The sequence below is a fragment of the Astatotilapia calliptera genome, chromosome 4, assembly GCF_964374335.1.
Source record: "Astatotilapia calliptera chromosome 4, fAstCal68.1, whole genome shotgun sequence".
NCBI classification, from domain to species: Eukaryota; Metazoa; Chordata; class Actinopteri; order Cichliformes; family Cichlidae; genus Astatotilapia; species Astatotilapia calliptera.
The window spans coordinates 419,614-439,694 of record NC_137425.1 but is presented as its reverse complement, the minus strand read 5'-3'; the positions used below and the strand labels follow the sequence as shown (position 1 = coordinate 439,694).

The 20,081-nt window shown below is 44.4% G+C and overlaps 2 protein-coding genes and 1 long non-coding RNA gene across 6 annotated transcripts in view; 2 read left to right on the top strand and 1 right to left on the bottom strand.

Annotated features, from left to right (window-relative positions):
* The window catches only part of LOC113020106 (rho GTPase-activating protein 27), a 42,265-nt gene extending 27,276 nt beyond the window's left edge, over positions 1 to 14,989 (top strand). Inside the window, exons 5-22 of one of the 3 annotated variants that reach the window (XR_013908421.1) lie at positions 854 to 1,003; positions 1,079 to 1,234; positions 1,494 to 1,559; positions 1,665 to 1,724; positions 1,800 to 1,895; positions 1,975 to 2,055; positions 2,172 to 2,237; positions 3,818 to 3,885; positions 3,979 to 4,060; positions 5,785 to 5,886; positions 5,961 to 6,083; positions 6,162 to 6,234; positions 6,493 to 6,609; positions 7,007 to 7,105; positions 10,924 to 11,001; positions 11,197 to 11,331; positions 11,770 to 12,091; positions 12,986 to 13,091. Coding sequence is in view for 2 of the 3 variants with exons in the window: in XM_026163795.2 (XP_026019580.2) it covers positions 854 to 1,003; positions 1,079 to 1,234; positions 1,494 to 1,559; positions 1,665 to 1,724; positions 1,800 to 1,895; positions 1,975 to 2,055; positions 2,172 to 2,237; positions 3,818 to 3,885; positions 3,979 to 4,060; positions 5,785 to 5,886; positions 5,961 to 6,083; positions 6,162 to 6,234; positions 6,493 to 6,609; positions 7,007 to 7,105; positions 10,924 to 11,001; positions 11,197 to 11,331; positions 12,986 to 13,091; positions 13,389 to 13,566 (1,836 nt within the window). In the remaining variant the exon portion in view is untranslated. Of the gene's footprint in view, positions 1 to 853; positions 1,004 to 1,078; positions 1,235 to 1,493; positions 1,560 to 1,664; positions 1,725 to 1,799; positions 1,896 to 1,974; positions 2,056 to 2,171; positions 2,238 to 3,817; positions 3,886 to 3,978; positions 4,061 to 5,784; positions 5,887 to 5,960; positions 6,084 to 6,161; positions 6,235 to 6,492; positions 6,610 to 7,006; positions 7,106 to 10,923; positions 11,002 to 11,196; positions 11,332 to 11,769; positions 12,092 to 12,985; positions 13,092 to 13,388 lie in introns of those variants that run through there. The other 2 variants (XM_026163795.2, XM_026163797.2) reach the window with 2 other exon arrangements.
* On the bottom strand, positions 14,629 to 17,075 carry LOC113020109 (uncharacterized). Its single transcript, XR_003272156.2, has 2 exons — positions 16,901 to 17,075; positions 14,629 to 15,619 (listed from the first exon to the last, which is right to left on the bottom strand). It is a non-coding gene; the product is annotated as an uncharacterized LOC113020109 (long non-coding RNA).
* Positions 17,076 to 17,191: 116 nt separating this feature from the next.
* Positions 17,192 to 18,286, top strand: dnaaf19 (dynein axonemal assembly factor 19). Of its 2 annotated transcripts, none has more exons than XM_026163798.2 (3): positions 17,192 to 17,339; positions 17,635 to 17,846; positions 18,021 to 18,286. In XM_026163798.2, the coding sequence occupies exons 2-3, from the start codon at positions 17,701 to 17,703 to the stop codon at positions 18,121 to 18,123; spliced, it is 249 nt and encodes an 82-aa protein (XP_026019583.1). In that variant the 5' UTR covers positions 17,192 to 17,339; positions 17,635 to 17,700; the 3' UTR covers positions 18,124 to 18,286. The 2 variants fall into 2 exon arrangements, with proteins under 2 accessions (XP_026019583.1, XP_026019584.1); XM_026163799.2 differs by having other exon boundaries at positions 17,214 to 17,339; positions 17,646 to 17,846.
* The last annotated feature ends 1,795 nt before the right edge of the window (positions 18,287 to 20,081 follow it).

Below are 20,081 nucleotides of genomic sequence, written 5' to 3'. Positions count from 1 at the left end.
TCTATAAACAAATGGACTGATAAACACACACACACACACATTATCACTCAGCTTAACTCAACTACCTCAAAACATTGAGACTGGACTGACTAATCAACACAAGCGCAAACACACTGACCTACACCACCAAACCATCGTACACACCAACCTGTAAATGCTCTTTTGCACAATATTATTACTGGACTTTCTGCACTAACTTCTTTACTTCCTAATTTTTGCTGCTACACTAAGGAATGTTTACTGTTCCTCCACTGCCTCAACTCATCATCACAAAACCTTTTTATTATGTTACGTTGTGTTTTTTTGTCACACTGTCACTTTGCTGCTCATGTTTGCACATTTGCACGTGCACTTTGTTGTCTGCTGTCTGTTAACAAAAAAAAAAAAAAGGCTTCCTTAGATAGTTAGTTTTTGTTAATTTATGTTGTAATTTATGTTAGGTCAGTCTGTCTTGTCTCTGCTAGCAGCTAACTAGGCCTCTTAGTTAGCTAGTTTAGTGTTTTCTGTTAATTTATGTTGTAAATTTATGTTGCATGTAGCACCTTGGTCCTGGAGGAATGTTGTTTCGCCTCACTGTGTACTGACTGTATATGGTTGAAGTGACTATAAAGCCAACTTGACTTGACTTGACTTGAAATGAAGGATTTGTAAGTTTAGCAGAGGAATAAAGTAAAGCAGGAAAAATGTACAATTTCATTAAAAATACAAAAATGTGATTACAATGAAGATCAGAGTACAACACAGAACATGTAAGAGTGTGAAGGAGGAAAGCAGGAAGTATAAATGCAGTGACAACAACAAATCTGATGACAGAACCAAAGCAGACAGTCCTGCTGTGCTGACCTCTGTGCAGGGCCACACTGAGCAGGACAGCGGGAGGCAGCCTGGAACCAACCACATGAACAACTCTCGCAATCCTCCACCCGTGCCGGTTAGAGACCTGGACCGGTCCAAGGGAAAAGAAGGGGGTCAGCTGACCTCCATCTCCCCCGCCTCCTCTCAGGTTTGAATCACTGCCTTCATAACCCCCCAGTCCATTATCAGGTCCTCAAAGTGATGTCGTCGTGCTTCCCGTCAGGGCTCTGGTGGCTGGGAGAAGGTGTTTGATGAAGTCTCAGGGAGACCTTACTACTTCAACCGCAGCACACGAACCACATCCTGGAATTTACCTGAGCCATCCTCCCCGTCACCCCCACCTGGATCTGCAACCCACAGGAAGCACGAGGGCGGCCCGGTACGACCCAGTTTAAAACGATGACCAGGTTCAAAGTCAGAACAGAAACTAGAACAACAAACTTAGTCATTTTTTAAATTGTGAAATATGTCAAAATGTCACTTCAACAGCTGAAAAACTGAAATCCATCTGATATTTTATCAGCTGTATCAGGTGATGCTTAGTGAACAGGTGGTCTTTGTGTTAATGAGGATTCAGGGTTGTTTGATTAAAATGGTGAACTTCCTCCAATGACTCCTCTTACTCTGATTACTGAAAGCCTCCCCTGCCAGAGGAAGACTATCCTGTAGGCGACCATAAAGACAACAACGCCAACTTTAGAACGGTACCACACACACAGACTGAGCACACGGTTCATTGCCACCCATCAATGACAGTCCTTGGATTGTTCCGAATATTCTCCCACATTTGTGCCTTTTTCTCTCCACAGCATCCTCAGCAGAGCTTGGGCCTGATACCCAGAGCTCACCTGGACCTGAAGGATCCTCAGGTAATCAGTTGGTCAGCGCCATCTGTGTGTCTGCTTTTTATTTGCATTAATCCATTGGTTTGCTGACTGTTACAGATTCCCTCAGTGCCCCAAAGTCTGATGGGAAATGGAGTTTGTGAGGACGGAGCATCGCTGCAGGCCAGGAAGCTGAGAGTCAGCATGGGAGAAGACGTGAGTGAAAACTTTACGGTACAGCAACAACCTTTTTAGGCCTGCGTCACACAGACTTTAACTGGTTTCTGGGTTTCAGACGTGTTCCCATGGCCACCGGAGGAACTTCTCCGATCACACTGACATGATAAGCAGACACGCCTCCCCCGACAGTCCACAGGTAGACACTTACCTGTGTCACTATCACGGCTCCATTCATTCGCATTGACTCGCTCGTTCCCGCTCATCCATTCGTTCATTTGTCGATCTGATGTCATCCTGTTCTCCCCCATCAAGCTCTCTAATAGGTGCAGACTGAAGAGGAATCTGTCCAATCAGAGCACAGGGTCCAGCTCACAGCATGTAGGTCTTGGCACCTGATTGGCTGTTGGGAAGATTAGTGAAGGTTTCCAGTAGATGTGGTTCCACTAACTCATCACATTAACATCTTACTAACCACTGCCTGACGGGAACTTTTTGGGCAGTTCAGACTGACAGCGCCACCTGCTGTGCTTCCTCAGTATTACGTGTTAAACATTTAGAAAGATTTTTCCTGACACCATGAAGTTCAAGTGTGTTTATCGGTGTTTAGATTTTTACTGTAAGGCTGAATTTGCCCAGAAAGTTGCTCAGTGTTTCTCCACTAACCCTTAAATCGCTCAATAACACCGATCCATCACACATTAACGGGTCTGAGGGTCTGATTGGTCTCTTTCTATGGCCCTGCTGTTAGTTCTGGTAACTCCAGCATCTCTGACTGTGTCCACACTGGAGGCTGGTGTGCACACGGAATCAGACTTTGTCCACAGGTTCACACCACACTTTGGTGGTCCTCCTACTTCTCCTGTAGCCTCAGCAGACATTCCTGGCCTGATTCTATACACGAACGTAGCTGGTCTTTGACCTGCTGCTTCACTCACTCTGTGCAATGTTCAAAGGAGCACCAACAAATAAAACAGGAAACCACCTGCAAAGGAAACATGTGCACATTGTCCAGAGTTCATGAGGAAAATGGTTTAAGACATAAAAACTGAGAGCAGATGAAAAGAAGATGCTGCTGTGTGCATCCCAGTGTCCGTGAACACCCCATGTGCAGATGTGCAGATCGTCTCTGATGACGAGCCAAGGACCAAAACCAAACACTCCCAGAAATCTTGGACCCAATGCTAAAATCAACAAACGCTAAGTTTAATAGTTGCAGACTTCAAAGCAAGCTGGCCATTAACTATGACTCAAGCGGTAAGCTTACCAAAGGAGTTTACCCTCCCAGACACCACTCCATGTGTTACTGCCTCAAGCTAAACAACAAGAAGTGTGTGCATGACAACATTACATGAAGTAGAATTTATTAAAAACAAACTCACAGTAAGTTCTGCTGAATGAATAAAAGTCACCACACCTGGGCCAGCTTTTATCAAGTTGAAGGTACAGGTGTGCTGCATCAGCTGACCGCCTCGCAGAGAGGAGAGCATCAGCAGCACGAGGGCAGTGGGAGTTTCAAGGCTCAACCTTGATTAATGCATGAGTAACACAGTGGATTGTGAAAATGGCTGCTGTGGAGAAGCTTTGGTTCACGTGGTAGTAAAGTCCCTCCTGTGTTTCCTGAAAGCAAACTCCTCCTTTGTCAGATGAAAAGTTCAGTCATGTTTTAATTAGGGATGCAAAGAGGTCTCTCGAGGCCTTGTTTGTGTCCGTGAGGAGGTCCTCTGTCCGCCGAGAATGTTTTAGGTGTCCTTGAATAATCACATAAATCCTTGAGTTTGGTTCCTGGAAAGATTTTCAGGTATTTAAAAATGTTTCCAGCACTGATCAGACTGATGGATGAAATGAGACAGGCTGATAAAAGGCCTTTCATTTCACCCTCACCACTCCCGTGTTTGCAGAGGAGTCACATTTCAAAGCAGGTAACCTGAGGACTCAGCTGTGTGTCTGCATTCCTACAGGGACACCTGCTGGAGAAAGCAGGGATTCTCAACAAGACTAAAGTGGCTGAAAATGGAAAAAAGATCAGGTGAGAGCACAACAATTGTAAAGGTAAGGTGTGTGCTCGTATCTGTTCTGTGGGTTTTGTCGGAGGTAACTGTGTCTGCTGATTTTTGGACAGGAAGAACTGGAGCCAGTCGTGGACTGTCCTGCATGGAGGGATCCTCACATTCCATAAAGACCCCCGACCAGCCGGGAATGCAGTAAGAATCAGTTTACAGAGTCCAACAGGAGCTCAATCAGAATCAGAATCAGAATCAGAATCAGAATACTTTATTGATCCCTGGGGGAAATTATTTTTTGTTACAGTGCTCCATTTTAAACCAACATTAAGACAAGACAGACAATACGCTAACTAAGAATAGTACAATATATACATATATATACATACATACATACATAAGTCACTTATAAATAAATATTTGGAAAAGAAACATGTGTAGTTGTAGCAGCAAACAGTGTGTTAAGTGGATGCGTTGTACAGGGAGATGGCCACAGGCAGGAATGATTTCCTGTGTCGTTCAGTGGTGCATCATGGGTAATCTCAGTCTCTCACTGAACGAGCTCCTGTGACTGACCAGCATGTCATGGAGTGGGTGGGAGGTGTTATCCAACATTGTCTTTATCTTGGACAGCATCCGCCTCTCCGACACCACCTTGAGGGAGTCCAGCTCCATCCCCACAACATTGCTGGCCTTACGGATCAGTTTATTAAGTCTGTTGGCATCTGCGACCCTCAGCCTGCTCCCCCAGCATGCAACAGCATAGAGGATCGCACTGGCCACCACAGACTCATAGAAAATCCTCAGCATTTTCTGGCAGATGTTGAAGGACCTCAGTCGCCTCAAAAAATAGAGACGACTCTGGCCCTTCCTGTAAAGTGCTGTGGTGTTTTTAGCCCAGTCCAGTTTATTGTCAATGTGTACTCCAAGGTATTTATAGTCCTCCACAATGTCAACACTGACCCCCTGGATTGAAACAGGGGTCAAGTGTTTCCTGGTCTTCCTGAAGTCCACGATCAGTTCCTTGGTCTTTGCCACGTTGAGCTGCAGATGATTCTGCTCACACCACGTGACAAAGGACAAACACCCTAATGCACCTTCTGCCTCGAACCATTACTTGTGTTTTCTACTCTCTGTAGTAATAACATTTCTCAGGACTAAATACCTGAGAAATGTTTGGATTTCATATGTGGAAGACTTAGATTGATCTAATAAATGAACAAGGCAAACAGAGAAAAACTAACTTGTGAGAAGGAATTCAATGAGTTATTAAACACAAACAATACCGCCAGCATTAATAAATGGCTACGATATAGAAACTTTAGATTTCCATCCATGAATCATTGATCCTATTGTGCTATTAAACTATGGTGATGATGAGGAGGAGGAGGAAGGTAATAAAAAATAAAAAATCAACTTTATTTCTATTGCAAATAAAAATACAACAAAGTTGACCAAAGTGCTTCAGAGTCGGTCAGAGCAAAAGCACAAGACAGAATGAAAAGAAAGAGTTAAAAGGAAACAATATACAACTGTTTGAAACAAAAACTAGCCACGAAGTAACAAAGTAGTTTGAATCAAAAGCCAGACTAAAGTTTTAAGACGCAATTTAAAAGACTGGGTGGACTCGGAGGAACGAACATTAGGAGGGAGGTTATGATGAAGATGATGATTATGACGGCAATGAGGAGGAGGAGAATGAGGATGATGATGATGAGAAGGATGAGGATGATGATTACTTTTATTATTAGTCCTTATCCAGGTGAAAAAAATCTCATTGAGATTAAAAATCTCATTTCCAAGAGAGACCTGGCATCATGGCAACAAAAGTCAAAATACACGAACCACATGACTATATAACTTATTATAACTTATAATTATGACGGCCATGAGGAGGATGATGATGATGACTTGTTTTCCCTCAGAGCAAAGCGTCACAGATTGTTCCAGAATACACCGTTGAACTCAGAGGAGCTTCGGTGAGCTGGGCCTGCAAAGACAAGTCATCCAAGAAGAACGTTCTGGAGGTACTTTTTACCCCAGTTACATCAGCTTCCCTTCTTACCTGCTTGATGAAGACCACTGTGGTGTTTGTGTGCAGCTGAAGACACGTCAGGGCTGCGAGTATCTGATGCAGTACGACAAGGAGAGCATCATCAGCGACTGGCTCAAAGTGATCCAGGACACCATCGGACAGCTGGTGCCAGACGGAGCACACAGACCGGTAATCCTTCGAAGCCTTGTGCCTCGTTCAGGCTCTTTGTTTCAGAGCGAACTGGCTTACAGTGAAGTCTGCTTTCAGGACCAGGAGCACCTATCAGACAGTGAAGACGATGGTTCTTCAGACAAAGAGGACAAAGACAGGAGATCGATATGTGAGTCTTTGAACTTTAACCATCTCCAACATCTGTGCAGACTCGGCCTGATGAAGGTCTGAAGCATTAAAAGCTCAGGAAAGGAGCACAGGATGGCCCTGAGCAGAAACATGTTACCAGCTGGTGTTTCTGATGTCTTTTCAAAATGACCCACAGAGTGATGGAATAAGTTTATTAATAAGAACGTTTTATTGGCAGGTATTGCACAGTGGTTGTCATAGTAACACTGAACACTTTCTTCTTCTGCTGCATCTTCAGCGAGCAGGATCCCATCAGGAGCTGACACGGAGCAGACGCGAGTTCGGTCCAAACTGCGACGCTTCCTGCAGCGAAGGCCGACTCTGCAGAGCGTCAAAGAGCGAGGATACATCAGAGGTAAAAAGGCCTCCCGATCACATGCACCGACCTTTAAATGCTACAAACTGTGAATATCATTGACTTTTCTATCAGATGCAGATGTTTACCTGCATGAACCCACTCAGTGATCCAAAGCTAACTCGCTACAACAACAGACTCACCTGTATATTCATTTGGTAGTTTAATGAGTGAAATTAGCAGCTGAGTTAACCCATTTACATCAACATGTGCACAGCGCACAGGTAAATACAAGATCCAGAGATGAACAGAAAAACATAGTAAAACAGTAATGCATCCGAATATGAGTTTATCAAGAGTGAATCACGATGTAGACGATATGAAAACTGTAAAATGATGCTAAGCCTGATGACACAGAAACATGCAGCTCGTTGATCAGACTGGAAATGTCTTCCAGACAACGTCTTTGGCTGCCACCTGGACACTCTGTGCCACCGAGAACACAGCACCATCCCCAAGTTTGTGGAGAAGTGCATCAGGACAGTGGAGCGCAGAGGTGACGGAGGCACACATGTTACCCACGCGCTACAGGAAACGCACAACAAAACATCCCAAAAGGTTAACTGTTCATCTGGACGTAACGTTTTCAGTGTGAGAAACATTCAGATGAACAATCAACCTTTTGGGATTAGGTGCCATCATGGCACCGGATACCGGTACCCATCCCTATTTGGGATTGACTTACCTGGATGATTGAGCATGCATCAAGGCACATCAAAACGTGTGTTTACAGTGGGGCAAAAAAGTATTTAGTCAGCCACCGATTGTGCAAGTTCCCCCACCTAAAATGATGACAGAGGTCAGTAATTTGCACCAGAGGTACACTTCAACTGTGAGAGACAGAATGTGAAAAAAAAATCCATGAATCCACATGGTAGGATTTGTAAAGAATTTATTGGTAAATCAGGGTGGAAAATAAGTATTTGGTCACCTCAAACAAGGAAAATCTCTGGCTCTCACAGACCTGTAACGTCTTCTGTAAGAAGCTTTTCTGTCCCCCACTCGTTACCTGTATGAATGGCACCTGTTTGAACTCATCATCTGTATAAAAGACACCTGTCCACAGCCTCAAACAGTCAGACTCCAAACTCCGCCATGGCCAAGACCAAAGAGCTTTCGAAGGACACCAGGAAAAGTATTGTAGACCTGGGGCCCGTTCTTCGTACCTCGCTAAGTAAGTTAGCTGGATTTGATTGTTGACGATTTTGCGTGATCTTGGATCGTTCGGTTCCCCGAAGCTCATCCGGGACTTGCTGTCATAGCAACAGAGCCGTAAGCGTAAACCTGCTGGGGAGCAGGTTTACTTTATGTAAACAGGATTAGATCGCGGCCACGCAGGTATGTCCGCTTCATTCATACGAAAGCAACAGCGATATTCCACCACTGTGTCACCATAAATACATATTATCAATATAACTAAAGATAATGCAGCACTTGATCCTTTTATTGATGTCACACAGATACATACAGGTCATTTCCTAAAAAAAGGGAAATGTACTATTAATCATTCTATTACATGTATGTGATTATTACAGATGTAATTCATATTTCAGAGTAGTAATAGTAAATTACTTTGTGTAATCAAGATGAGAGACCACGGCTATAAAAGCGAAGGTGGATTTGGGAAGCCTGTCGCAGCCATGTCCTGTCCGTTTACGCGAGCCACCCATTGTGGAAGGTGCAAGATTGATAAGGAGAGTTTTCAGAATCCAGCGTATATTGCGGGACAGACAGGATCCTTTAGCTCAGCGCGACAGTGTGCTCATAGAGAGATATCGATTTTCCCGTGAGGGTATTATTTACTTAACCAACTTGTTGACGAGGGGGTGCAGGACCACCACCTGTCTTTGTTTGCTCTGCCCTTTTCTTGGTTGCTGTTATGAACAAACAAACAGATTATTTCAGGGTCTCTTTCCAAGAGACTAAAAGCAATATAAGTGATAAATATTACCATTCTGTAGAATATTCTTATATTTCACTTTTACTTGTTCCCATGTTCTAGTGGGTCCTGTTGTGGCTCTAATGTGAAAGAGGATATAATGTAATATAATATAATATAATATAATATAATATAATATAATATAATGTAATATAATATAATAGATTTACCCTACCGCCTACTGGTGTTGGCCAGAGGGGCCGATGGCGCGATATGGCAGCCTCGCTTCTGTCAGTCTGCCCCAGGGCAGCTGTGGCTACAACCGTAGCTGCCTCCACCAGTGTCTGAATGCGAGAGTGACTGAATAATAATAATAATAATGGAGTGGATTTATATAGCGCTTTTCAAGGCACCCAAAGCGCTTTACAATACCACTATTCATTCACTCTCACATTCACACACTGGTGGAGGCATTGTGGCATTGTAAAGCGCTATATAAATCCACTCCATTATTATTGTTATTATTAAATCACTTACGAGTTTAATTTGTCAGCAACTTCCTGCCAGCCCTCTCTCCTTGCTTTTGCAGCCTTTGCAGTGTTCCCTTGCGTTCTGATGAAACTCCTGAAATCCCTCACTCAAGGGTTCTTCCTCTGCTGCTGAAAAATACCGAGCGCGCTCCTTCAACATTTTCGCCGACCACTCAGAGGGTTGCCGATCAATGTTTCTACTATCGATGCGTAGCCCCTGTTAAGCCACCCAGTGATCTCACATTACTTCATCCAGCTGTACTAATCGTCAACAGCAGGTGTGTTCGGAGAACCGGATTAGCGAGCTCAAAGTTAGCGCGATGATTTGATCTTGGATGTAGTAAGCGAGGCACGAAGAACGGGCCCCTGCACCAGACTGGGAAGAGTGAATCTACAATAGGCAAGCAGCTTGGTGTGAAAAAATCAACTGTGGGAGCAATCATCAGAAAATGGAAGACATACAAGACCACTGATAATCTCCCTCGATCTGGGGCTCCACGCAAGATCTCATCCCGTGGGGTCAAAATGATCATGAGAACGGTGAGCAAAGATCCCAGAACCACACGGGGGGACCTGGTGAATGACCTGCAGAGAGCTGGGACCAAAGTAACAAAGGTCACCATCAGTAACACACTACAACGGCAGGGAATCAAATCCCGCAGTGCCAGACGTGTTCCGCTGCTGAAGCCAGTGCATGTCCAGGCCCGTCTGAAGTTTGCCAGAGAGCACATGGATGATACAGCAGAGGATTGGGAGAATGTCATGTGGTCAGATGAAACCAAAGTAGAACTTTTTGGTATAAACTCAACTCGTCGTGTTTGGAGGAAGAAGAATACTGAGTTGCATCCCAAGAACACCATACCTACTGTGAAGCATGGGGGTGGAAACATCATGCTATGGGGCTGTTTTTCTGCCAAGGGGACAGGACGACTGATCCGTGTTAAGGACAGAATGAATGGGGCCATGTATCGTGAGATTTTGAGCCAAAACCTCCTTCCATCAGTGAGAACTTTGAAGATGAAACGAGGCTGGGTCTTCCAACATGACAATGATCCAAAACACACCGCCCGGGCAACAAAGGAGTGGCTCCGTAAGAAGCATTTGAAAGTCCTGGAGTGGCCTAGCCAGTCTCCAGACCTCAACCCCATAGAAAATCTGTGGCGGGAGTTGAAAGTCCGTGTTGCTCGACGACAGCCCCAAAACATCACTGCTCTCGAGAAGATCTGCATGGAGGAATGGGCCAAAATACCAGCTACTGTGTGTGCAAACCTGGTAAAGACCTATAGTAAACGTTTGACCTCTGTTATTGCCAACAAAGGTTATGTTACAAAGTATTGAGTTGTATTTTTGTTATTGACCAAATACTTATTTTCCACCCTGATTTACCAATAAATTCTTTACAAATCCTACCATGTGGATTCATGGATTTTTTTTTCACATTCTGTCTCTCACAGTTGAAGTGTACCTCTGGTGCAAATTACTGACCTCTGTCATCATTTTAGGTGGGGAACTTGCACAATCGGTGGCTGACTAAATACTTTTTTGCCCCACTGTATGTGTGTGTGTGTGTGTGTGTGTGTGTGTGTGTGTGTGTGTGTGTGTGTGTGTGTGTGTGTGTGTGTGTGTGTGTGTGTGTGTGTTAAGGCTCACATCGTGTTGTGATTTAATGGTTGAAGGTGGGTCAATTTCGCTCATTAGCTTGGATTTGTAGTCGTACTGAATCTAACATGATGTTGCAGCCATACAGCACTGAAACAGGGATTTATGGTGAAGTGTTGTGCAACAGAATTCAGATGTTGTTTTTGTCTAAGGTGGAAATGAAACAATTCTTAAAGGTGTAACCCAGCGACTGATGAACTGGACAGAGGTGTTTGTCTACTAACTGGCTTCACTCGCTGTGTTCAGGTCTGGACGTGGACGGGATCTACAGAGTGAGCGGAAACCTAGCCGTGATCCAGAAACTACGACACAAAGCCGACCACGGTAATGCGTCGCTGACTCAGTTCATGTTCGGTAACGGTCACGTGATTTCTCCCTGGATTCAAACGGTCTGATGGATCGTTCAGACCTGCGGCGGCAACACGAAGCTGTTCGCGTCTAACAGATGGATCTGAACCCAAAGTCTGTTTGATCTAAAGTTTGGTTTCAGAAGACTGAAGCTGTCCTCTGTTTCTGCAGAGGAGCACTTGGACCTGGAGGACGGACAGTGGGAGGAGATTCACGTGATCACCGGCGCTCTCAAGCTTTTCCTGCGGGAGCTTCCAGAGCCGCTGTTTCCCTTCAGCGTCTTCGAAAAGTTCATCGCCGCCATCCGTCAGTACACACGCTGTTTGACACATACATGTTAATACACAGCAAAGGAAATGTCACACACTGTACCAGACCTGCAGTAGCCCTGGTCTACTCGTGTTTTTATCTTATGTCTTTAACCCAGCTCTTACCTGAAGGAGGGTAAAGCTGGGCATACACTTTTTTTTCAGTCGCGTTATTCAGCTCCTGCTCAAACTGCACGATTGACTCGCAGGGGTGAGAAGTTCGTAGGTCACGATGCAGGTCTCACACTATACGGCCCGATGCTGTGATGCGACCTGAGTGCTCACACTGTGCGTCCATAACATGAAGCTTATAACACAAAATCTGTCGCTCGCTCTGTCTTTCACTCACACAGACACACATCGATCATCGAACATCAAACATCAGGCAGCTGTGATTGAGCAACAATGTAAATCCAACTGTTTTCACTCTTTCTAGACTCATTGGAACGGCGCATACATTTGCACACACACAGTTCCTCAGTGAAGCAGGAAAACCTGGGACATTACTTGCAGATCTCCATCTCTACATGCATCCTGACAATCCTGCAGTTTTTACATTATGATTTTACTCTAACGACACCACAAGCGTAGCCGGACGTACAGCAGGCTGGAAAAAGGGCCACTTTAACATCATCTGAACACAAGTCAAAGTTAAGAACCGACACAACTTACAGCACTGCGCATCACATCATCATCATCATCATCATCATCGCCAAGATCACTTTTCTAGATATGACCCAAGGATCTCACCACTCCAGGTCTGCTAAATAAAAAGATCCTCTGTAGTTAAAGCAATCGCAATAACTCTTTTTAGGGTTAAACAAAATATCACACTGGGCTCCATAACAGCACAAACTCTAAGTAATGATTAAGAACATCACCCACACAGTCATTTAACATGACATCAGGACACAAACTGAAGAGAACTGGAGACAATGTTCTGACTCCAGTTAGTAAACTTTTCTTACTCTTACAGCTCGTTGTGCTGAAGCTCATATTCCTTTGAATGAAGCAGACAGCATTCTTAGATTATCATTAACAATTTTCTCATGTTCACTTACGTTTTTGTGCAAACTCTTGGCTTTCCAGCACTAATAACATTAGCCTGCATTAAATATTTGCAAACTCGAACAGCTGAACACATCTGGAGATTTAATACATCACTGCTTAAAGATGAAGACTTTATTAAATATTTTTAAAAAGAGTGTACTCTATATTTAGACTATAATGACACTCCCAGAACATCAGCTCGTGTGGGACTAATAAAGGTTATCTTATCTTATCTTATGATGTGTTACTTTTTCTCTAAAACTCACAATCCGATCTCTCTGGGGTCATTGCATTGATAAACTCTTTTGCAAGAATATCAGATTACTCAATTTACTGGTCAAAATCTACAGTCCTTCCGATGAATTGCTCCTTCCATAATTCTTCTGCACGACTACATCTGATAAGTTGTAAATGTGCAGAGGTTGACCGAGCAGTCGACTCTTCCAGTCAGGTCTCCTGGTGTCACGGTGACCACAGAGAAACACAAAGTAACGAGATCGCAATAATCCCAGCACACGTTTGTGATGAGCGATACACCGAAAAGTGCCGTCATGCCTCTAAACTGTTGTAGTACAGAACCTTAGCTGTGTGTGTGTTTGCAGAAGTCCCAGACTACAGCCTGAGGGTGTCCTACATGAAGGATCTGGTGCAGACTCTTCCTCTACCGAACCACAACACCATGGAGCTGCTGTTCAGACACCTGCGAAAGTGAGTTTGCTCCGAGGCTTTATGAACCAGTGCAGACAGACAGCGGAGTGAGCAGTGCCCAAAACACTGCTAACTCGGCCAGCCTGCTCTCTGCCAGATAACCCCTAACAGTCCCAGTTACACACTGGGTAAGGGTGTAGAATGCACTGGATCATGGCAATGGTGAAATAGATCTGTAACTCCCAAATAATCAGTCAGCTAAAATAAAATTAGTCTGCAAGTAAAAACGAAGCGGCAGAGCATGAAGGTGATTAGGTCTGCTTTGGAAACAACGTGTATCTGTCTGTGCCTCTCCAGGGTGATCGAACACAAGGACTCTAACAGGATGTCGGTTCAGAGTATCGCCATCGTGTTCGGACCCACACTGCTTCGCCCCGAGACTGAGTCGGCAAATATGACGATTCATATGGTGTTCCAGAGCCAGATTGTGGAGCTCTTGCTCAACGAGTTCCCGACTGTTTTCTCAGAGAGCTAAAAGGAAACTCCTGGAATTTACTCTGCGTCCTGCGAGAACCTTCAGAGGACGCGAGTCTTCCAACACCCTCGAGGACATTGGACCTACACACCCCCTCCTCTCTGACCCAGGAGCCAAATGTGGGAATCTGAGAGGACCACCTGATACCGAGGGTTGGCTCTGAAACCTCTTCACTCCTCTTTAAAAGGAGCAGACCCAACCTGACGTTTTATTGGCACCTTAAAACCATCAAACATGTGACAACGACATCTTTTGCCAGACTTGTAGCTCTCTGGACCGAAACACAGGAACTGATCCTGGGTAAACCTCCAGGACAGGTTTGAAACCAGCATGTTTGTTTCTCCTTCAAGACAAAATACCAAAGTGGTGAATGTCCTGTTAAACCTCTGAATGCCTCACAGTAAACCAGACTGGTTCAGGACCCTTTGAGAAACTCGTGGAACTCTGAACTCATCTTCTGTTGCCTTTTTGTTTTGTTTTTTCACTCTGTGGATGTTAAACTTTGACCCGGGACCTGCTGGCTGTGTTGCCTAGACCCAAAAACCCTTTTTATAAATTTCATATATATAAAATGTAAATGCTGAGTATATCATGTCGGCATCTCAGCATCACGCCTTAAATGAACACAGCAGAACAAACAGTATCCTGATTGAATGGCACCGTCTCAGGATCCTGTGCTTCTTCACTGTACAGACACGATCCTTCGAAGTATTTTTAAATTTTCAGACCCTCCTCTGCAGATGACTGGAAATTTACCTTCAAGCTATGACTTGGTGTGACTTTCTGTGAACCAGAAAGTCACACCAACCCAAAGAGGGTGTACAGAGTCTCCCTGGCAGACTGTGGAGAGCAGCTGCACATGTGATCCTGAGAATCTCCATCCACCTGTTCAGGTATATCTACCAGAGCAGCCACCACTGCGCTGCATTCACTGATGCTGGGAAACAGATTCACACGGCAAAATAATTTTCTACATCAGTGTTGATACCATGAGTATGTTTAAGTTAAATAAAACATGCAACGTATTAAACACTGGATCAAACTCTAGACTTTATGATGTGATGATCATAAATATGGAGCTTCATCAGCAGATGGAACATTATAGAAAACGCATGTAAAACGCTCGACTCCGAACGAGAGGCAGAAGCTTTATCGACTGTTAAACTGTAGATCTGAGTGAAGGGAGGCTCCACTGAACACAGAACAAAGGATTTAAAACTACATGACGGCCAGGGGTGGATTTTACAGGACAGTTCTTACTGTTGTAAATAGTTATGTATGTTTTTATAGCAGTGAGTTTCTATGCACTACAGATGCAGAACTAAGTTACTTTGTTAGGGAAGATATTCCTTTCATATTCCTTTCTGTACAAGAGGGCATTTTCCTGACTTTAGTTTGAAATAAACTGTCGTGTATGACGGTGTCCTGCTGGGTCTGCTTCTCTTCAACACACCCAGAAATCAAACACATCAAACTCTTTATTTAACACAAATTCACCAAAGGACTAAAACCACAACCCCAGACAGAAATATAACCTGCAAAGATGGCTGCTAAAGCCTCGACAAGCCAAAGTGTGAATCATCAAAGGTCAACAAAGAGCTGAAGCTTCGGTGGGAGGACTCACAGATGTGCTGCTCCACGCTTGGTTACTGGCGTTCCTGGCATCATAACAAAAATGACCAATCACAGTGCAAGCTAGCAAAGCTTCCATCAGCAAGTTGCATTAGCCCAGCTAGCTGCCTGTTAGTAACTTTGTTCGCATTGTGTTGTCCGTAGTCAGTAGCCGCTGTCCCAGTTTATTTGCATAATGTGATTTCATTGGCTAACAGCCGCTGAATAAACACGAATAAAAGACAAGAGCAGTTAGAAATCTCAGGTTTTCAGATCCTTTGTTGTGAAACTGTGTGTCATACATGATGTATCGCCTCTTTGTGTTATTTGGGAGATGTGATCATGGTAAACTGTTACCATGGTACCAGCTGCTCGTCGGACGATGCTCATCTTCTGCGGTTTCAGCTGAGACGGTGATGTGGATTGTCGAGCTGCATTGGACCTGAGGGTGTAAAATAAGACTCGTCAGAAGCTTTCACATCATGATCAGCAGCTGCTTCATTCTTGTGCTTCAGAAATATGTGAACAGGTTCTTCTTCTTCTCTGAGCGCTTACAAAAACGACACAAAACACCTGAGCTGTGAATCCTGATCAGTCTGCAGCAGATTTTACTTTTCAGGAAAATATTCACTAAAAAACTCTTGAGTACAAATGTTTGTTCATGTTAGTGCATCAACAACAAAGGTGGATATCAAATCTTTGACCTGTTTTACTTCATAGGAACAATTTAAGGAAGGAGTCATCTCATTCAGATCTCAGTCTTCGTTAAGAAGGCATCAGCTTAAAGTGCTGACCCGATAACATCCCACCCAGGATATAAAAGACTTCCTGCTTCCTGCAGTGGAAAACTCTCTGAAAACAAAGAAACTTTCAGATTTAAATTATCAGATTAAATCAGGCCAGGAAGAGCTGAGCTGCTCCTGTGCTGTGGGTTCACCTGTGTTGTTGCTCATGCATTCCAGACTCTCAACTAGGTCGTGCCTCCCCACCTTCTCCAGCACAGACTTGTCCACCTGCAGAGCATCAGAGCTGTTACTGTCCACCTCTGCTCAGGACAGCGTTAGGACGACTCTAGTTAGTAAAAAGGTTCTTTGTGCCAACATCAGTCAGTGTGCTGAATAACGAGATGCTGGGATGTGTATTGTTGCGCTGAAGTTTTGTATATGTACATATGTACATACATGTGTAAATATGGGTTGATATGAAGTGACTCGATTGATCCGTTGATGAACTGGAAACAAATTTCCATCGATATGGAAAAGAAAGTTATTCTATGCTATCGTTCTGATCCAGGTGCAGTGGATTTATCTGGGCTGCAGGGGGCGCCAAACTTCACACACAATAAAAGATTCTTAATGAAATATTTCAGGTGTGATGTTAACTGTGATTAATGGAATACTTCATCAGCTCCTTCCTCATAACATACTGCCTGAAATAAAAACTGCACCACCACAAAAACCAGAGACGAGAGAAGCTGCAGAATAAGCAAACACCAGCATTTCTCTTCCTGTTCACGGCACTGAGCTCGACCTGCAACGCGAACACCTTCATCTTGTCTAATGTGATCGCCTTTAACATTCTTAGTTCGTAACTTCTTACAATGAATTGTGCCACAAGGCTCAGTTGACTGCATGTTTCATTTCTTTACGATTGTGTGCTACATATACACTATATATGACATATAAAATACATAAATCTATGAGATGTTGTATAGAAATATTACCTTATCAGCTAATATTACTGAAGTAGAAAGTGTGGAAACAGTGGAGGCTTCGTTATGGCTTCCTGTTTGGTTTATAAGTCACTGTGTGATCACGGTGATCCTGATCCTGTCCAGATTCGTCCGGATCACAATCATCATGTCTTTCTCTTATTTATTTTTTTAAATATTTCTCCTGTTTAATATTTATATTTTATTCCAGCACAGATGGTGTGGCGCGCTATTCTGTTCTGTTTTGTACAGGCGGATCCCAGCCCTGCAGTTCCGCCAGCGGCCACAGGCGGCAGCAGCGAGCTGACATCGCTCAGAGAAGAGGAGAAGAAGACACGAGCGGCGCGTCGTCATGGAAACGGTTTGTTTTCGATCAGAGACGAGAGAGTTCACGGAGGGAGTGAGAGCGCCTGAGTTTAGGTGAACACAGAGAGGATTCAGGCTGTTACAGGTGAGCACTGACGACAGACTCGAGCTGCGTTCAGGACCCGGTCGTGTTTTCAACTTCGCTGGATCAAAGCTGCTTTAGTTAGCAGCTGTGAGGTCACGTGACCAATAACCGTGTACACTATTAGATCGGTGTAGCTGATGTGATGCCACGTTGTGATGTCACCGCTGTTTGCACCGTGGTGTGAGCTGCAGCAGAGGGAGGAGGGCTTTATGTGACCTATCTGCTTTCTTATTAGAATTCCATCAGAAGTGATCTTAGGCTCACTTTTATTTTTCTGCATTTCTGATGATCTCAGTACTTAAACAGGAAGTTCAGTCCGTGACTTACAGGAAGTCAAGAAGCTGTGAGACATCATCAGGAGATGGCAATGTCACAGTGTGACGTCATCGACTTCTCTGCATTGGAGAGAGAGCTGCAGGTGGCAGTCGAGTCTGAGCGGCGACATCAGCGTGAGAACGACGCCAAGCTGAGAGCCGTCTGCCAAAGAGCGTCCTACGACCAGTTCAGGTAGGCGGCTCCTGGAGAGGCCTGGACCTCTTTCAAAGCATTTCCAGGGTCTTTGGATGAGTTCCAGGAGATTTTGAGCTTTGGTTGGCGAGGCCTGCTGAGTCCAGCAGGGCCCTGGTCAGTGATGCTTTAAAGGTTTTTCTCACAGCTGGGTGTGGTTTATATGCCCCTCAGAGACCTGGTCCTGGCCTGCCACATGAAGCCTCTGGAGAAGAAAGATAAAGACGGCGCACTGCGGAAACAGCCCTGGAACCCCGTCGCCCCGAGCAACAAGTGATGTCCACTCACCTGGACCAGCGTGGACTGACACGCTGTAGCCCACAGAGTCTTTTATAGTCCTGCTGTGATGTCAGAACATGTGACACATGATGAAAGCTGTAAACAGGAAAAGAGATCAGATGTAACAATTCATCATTTCTAATAAACCTGAAGAACGTGAACCATTCTCCCAGCATCACTGACTCCTACACCTGTCCACTCACCTGTGAGCTGTGGACGTCTTTCACTGTACTGACCCAACAGCCCGGTGGCGCCAGTGTCCGGCAGCCTCGCCTCTGTCAGTGCGCCCCAGGGTGGCTGTGGCTACAATGTAGCTGCCATCACCAGTGTGTGGATGTGTGGATGAATGGGTGGATGATTGGATGTGTAAAGCGCTTTGGGGTCCTTAGGACTAGTAAAGCACTATAGAAATACAGGCCATTTATCATTTACTGACCCAACACTGAGGTCAGAGGTCATCAGGTAGTCGTGCAGGTAGCCCCACCCTGAGAGCGTAACAGTAGCAGATCAGGTGTGGACAGGTGTGCAGTTCTGTGTTTCTTCTGTCCTCACTCCTCTGATTTCAGATTCTCACACTGAGCAGCAGGGGGCGCTCCAGACCCACCGCTCAGCTTCATCTCTGGATGAAGGCTGAGCACTAACAAGCGTGACAGAGCGAAACCGCTCACATGTGACCAACTGTGAAAGACACTGAGATGAGTTTTTATTACAGGAAGTGAAAAATGAAAAGTAAGTCACTATAAATACAACAGACTCTGTGATATCAGCTCATGTTCTGTCTGTGAAGGCTCTCAGTCATCCAGGTCGCGGTGATCTAAGGCAGCGGTCCCCAACCCCCAGGCCTCGGACCGGTACCGGTCCGTGAGTCGTTTGGTACCGGGCCGCGAGAGTTGAAGCTCAGATGTGAAATGTATAGTTTTCAGGGGTTTTATCGGTTTTCAGCGTTATTTTGTTATCGTTTTTATCGTTATACTCGTTTGTCCTGGGTCTTTTCACGTGTGTTATGAATAAATTTTCTTTCTTTTTTTTGTGCGGGTACCAGTTTTATTTTGTGGTATTTATCCACGACACCTTAAAGGCCGGTCCATGAAAATATTGTCGGGCATAAACCGGTCCGTGGCGCAAAAAAGGTTGGAGACCGCTGATCTAAGGAGCTTGGAAGAAACGCGACTGGACATCTTTAAGCTTGTGCAGACATTTCTTCACAATCAGGACACTTTGATAATTCCAAAGGAAATTATGTATCCGACAAGCTTCTTCAGTACCAAAAGCAAATGATCAACAGTGGGTCATGACTCACTGACCTCAGTAGAGGTCAGTAGAAGATGTGAGTGGGTGTTAAGGTGTCTGTGAAGGGTCTCAAACTGGATTATAGATGGCAGACATTTGGTGTCCAAAGATGGTCGCTCACAGTAGACATTAGGGATGACCGATACCACTTTTTTGGAAACGAGTACGAGTACTTCAGAAAATGTGGTATCGAGGCCAATACCAGATACCGGCATTGGTATCGGTGCATCCCTACACAGCAAAATCTCCAGTGTTAAATTAACACTGGAGAGTGTCTATATGGGTCCACACCTCTGAGTGTTAAATACAACACTGTTGAGTGTTAAATTAACACTTTTGACAGTGTTATATGTTTAAAAGTAACCTAGTCAGTTTTGAAGATTAACAATGGCTAACACTGAGCAGTGCTGATTTTCTAACACTGGAAAATAACTCAAAATGTTAGAAATATTCCAGTGTTAATTTAACACTGGAGATTTTGCTGTGTAGTAGACATCAGTGTTGGTCAAGTTACTTGAAAAAAGTAATCAGTAACTAATTACTGATTACTTCCCCCAAAAAGTAATCCCGTTACTTTACTGATTACTTATTTTCAAAAGTAATTAATTACTTAGTTACTTAGTTACTTAGTTACTTTTTAAAAACACGATTTACAACCTGAAGAGG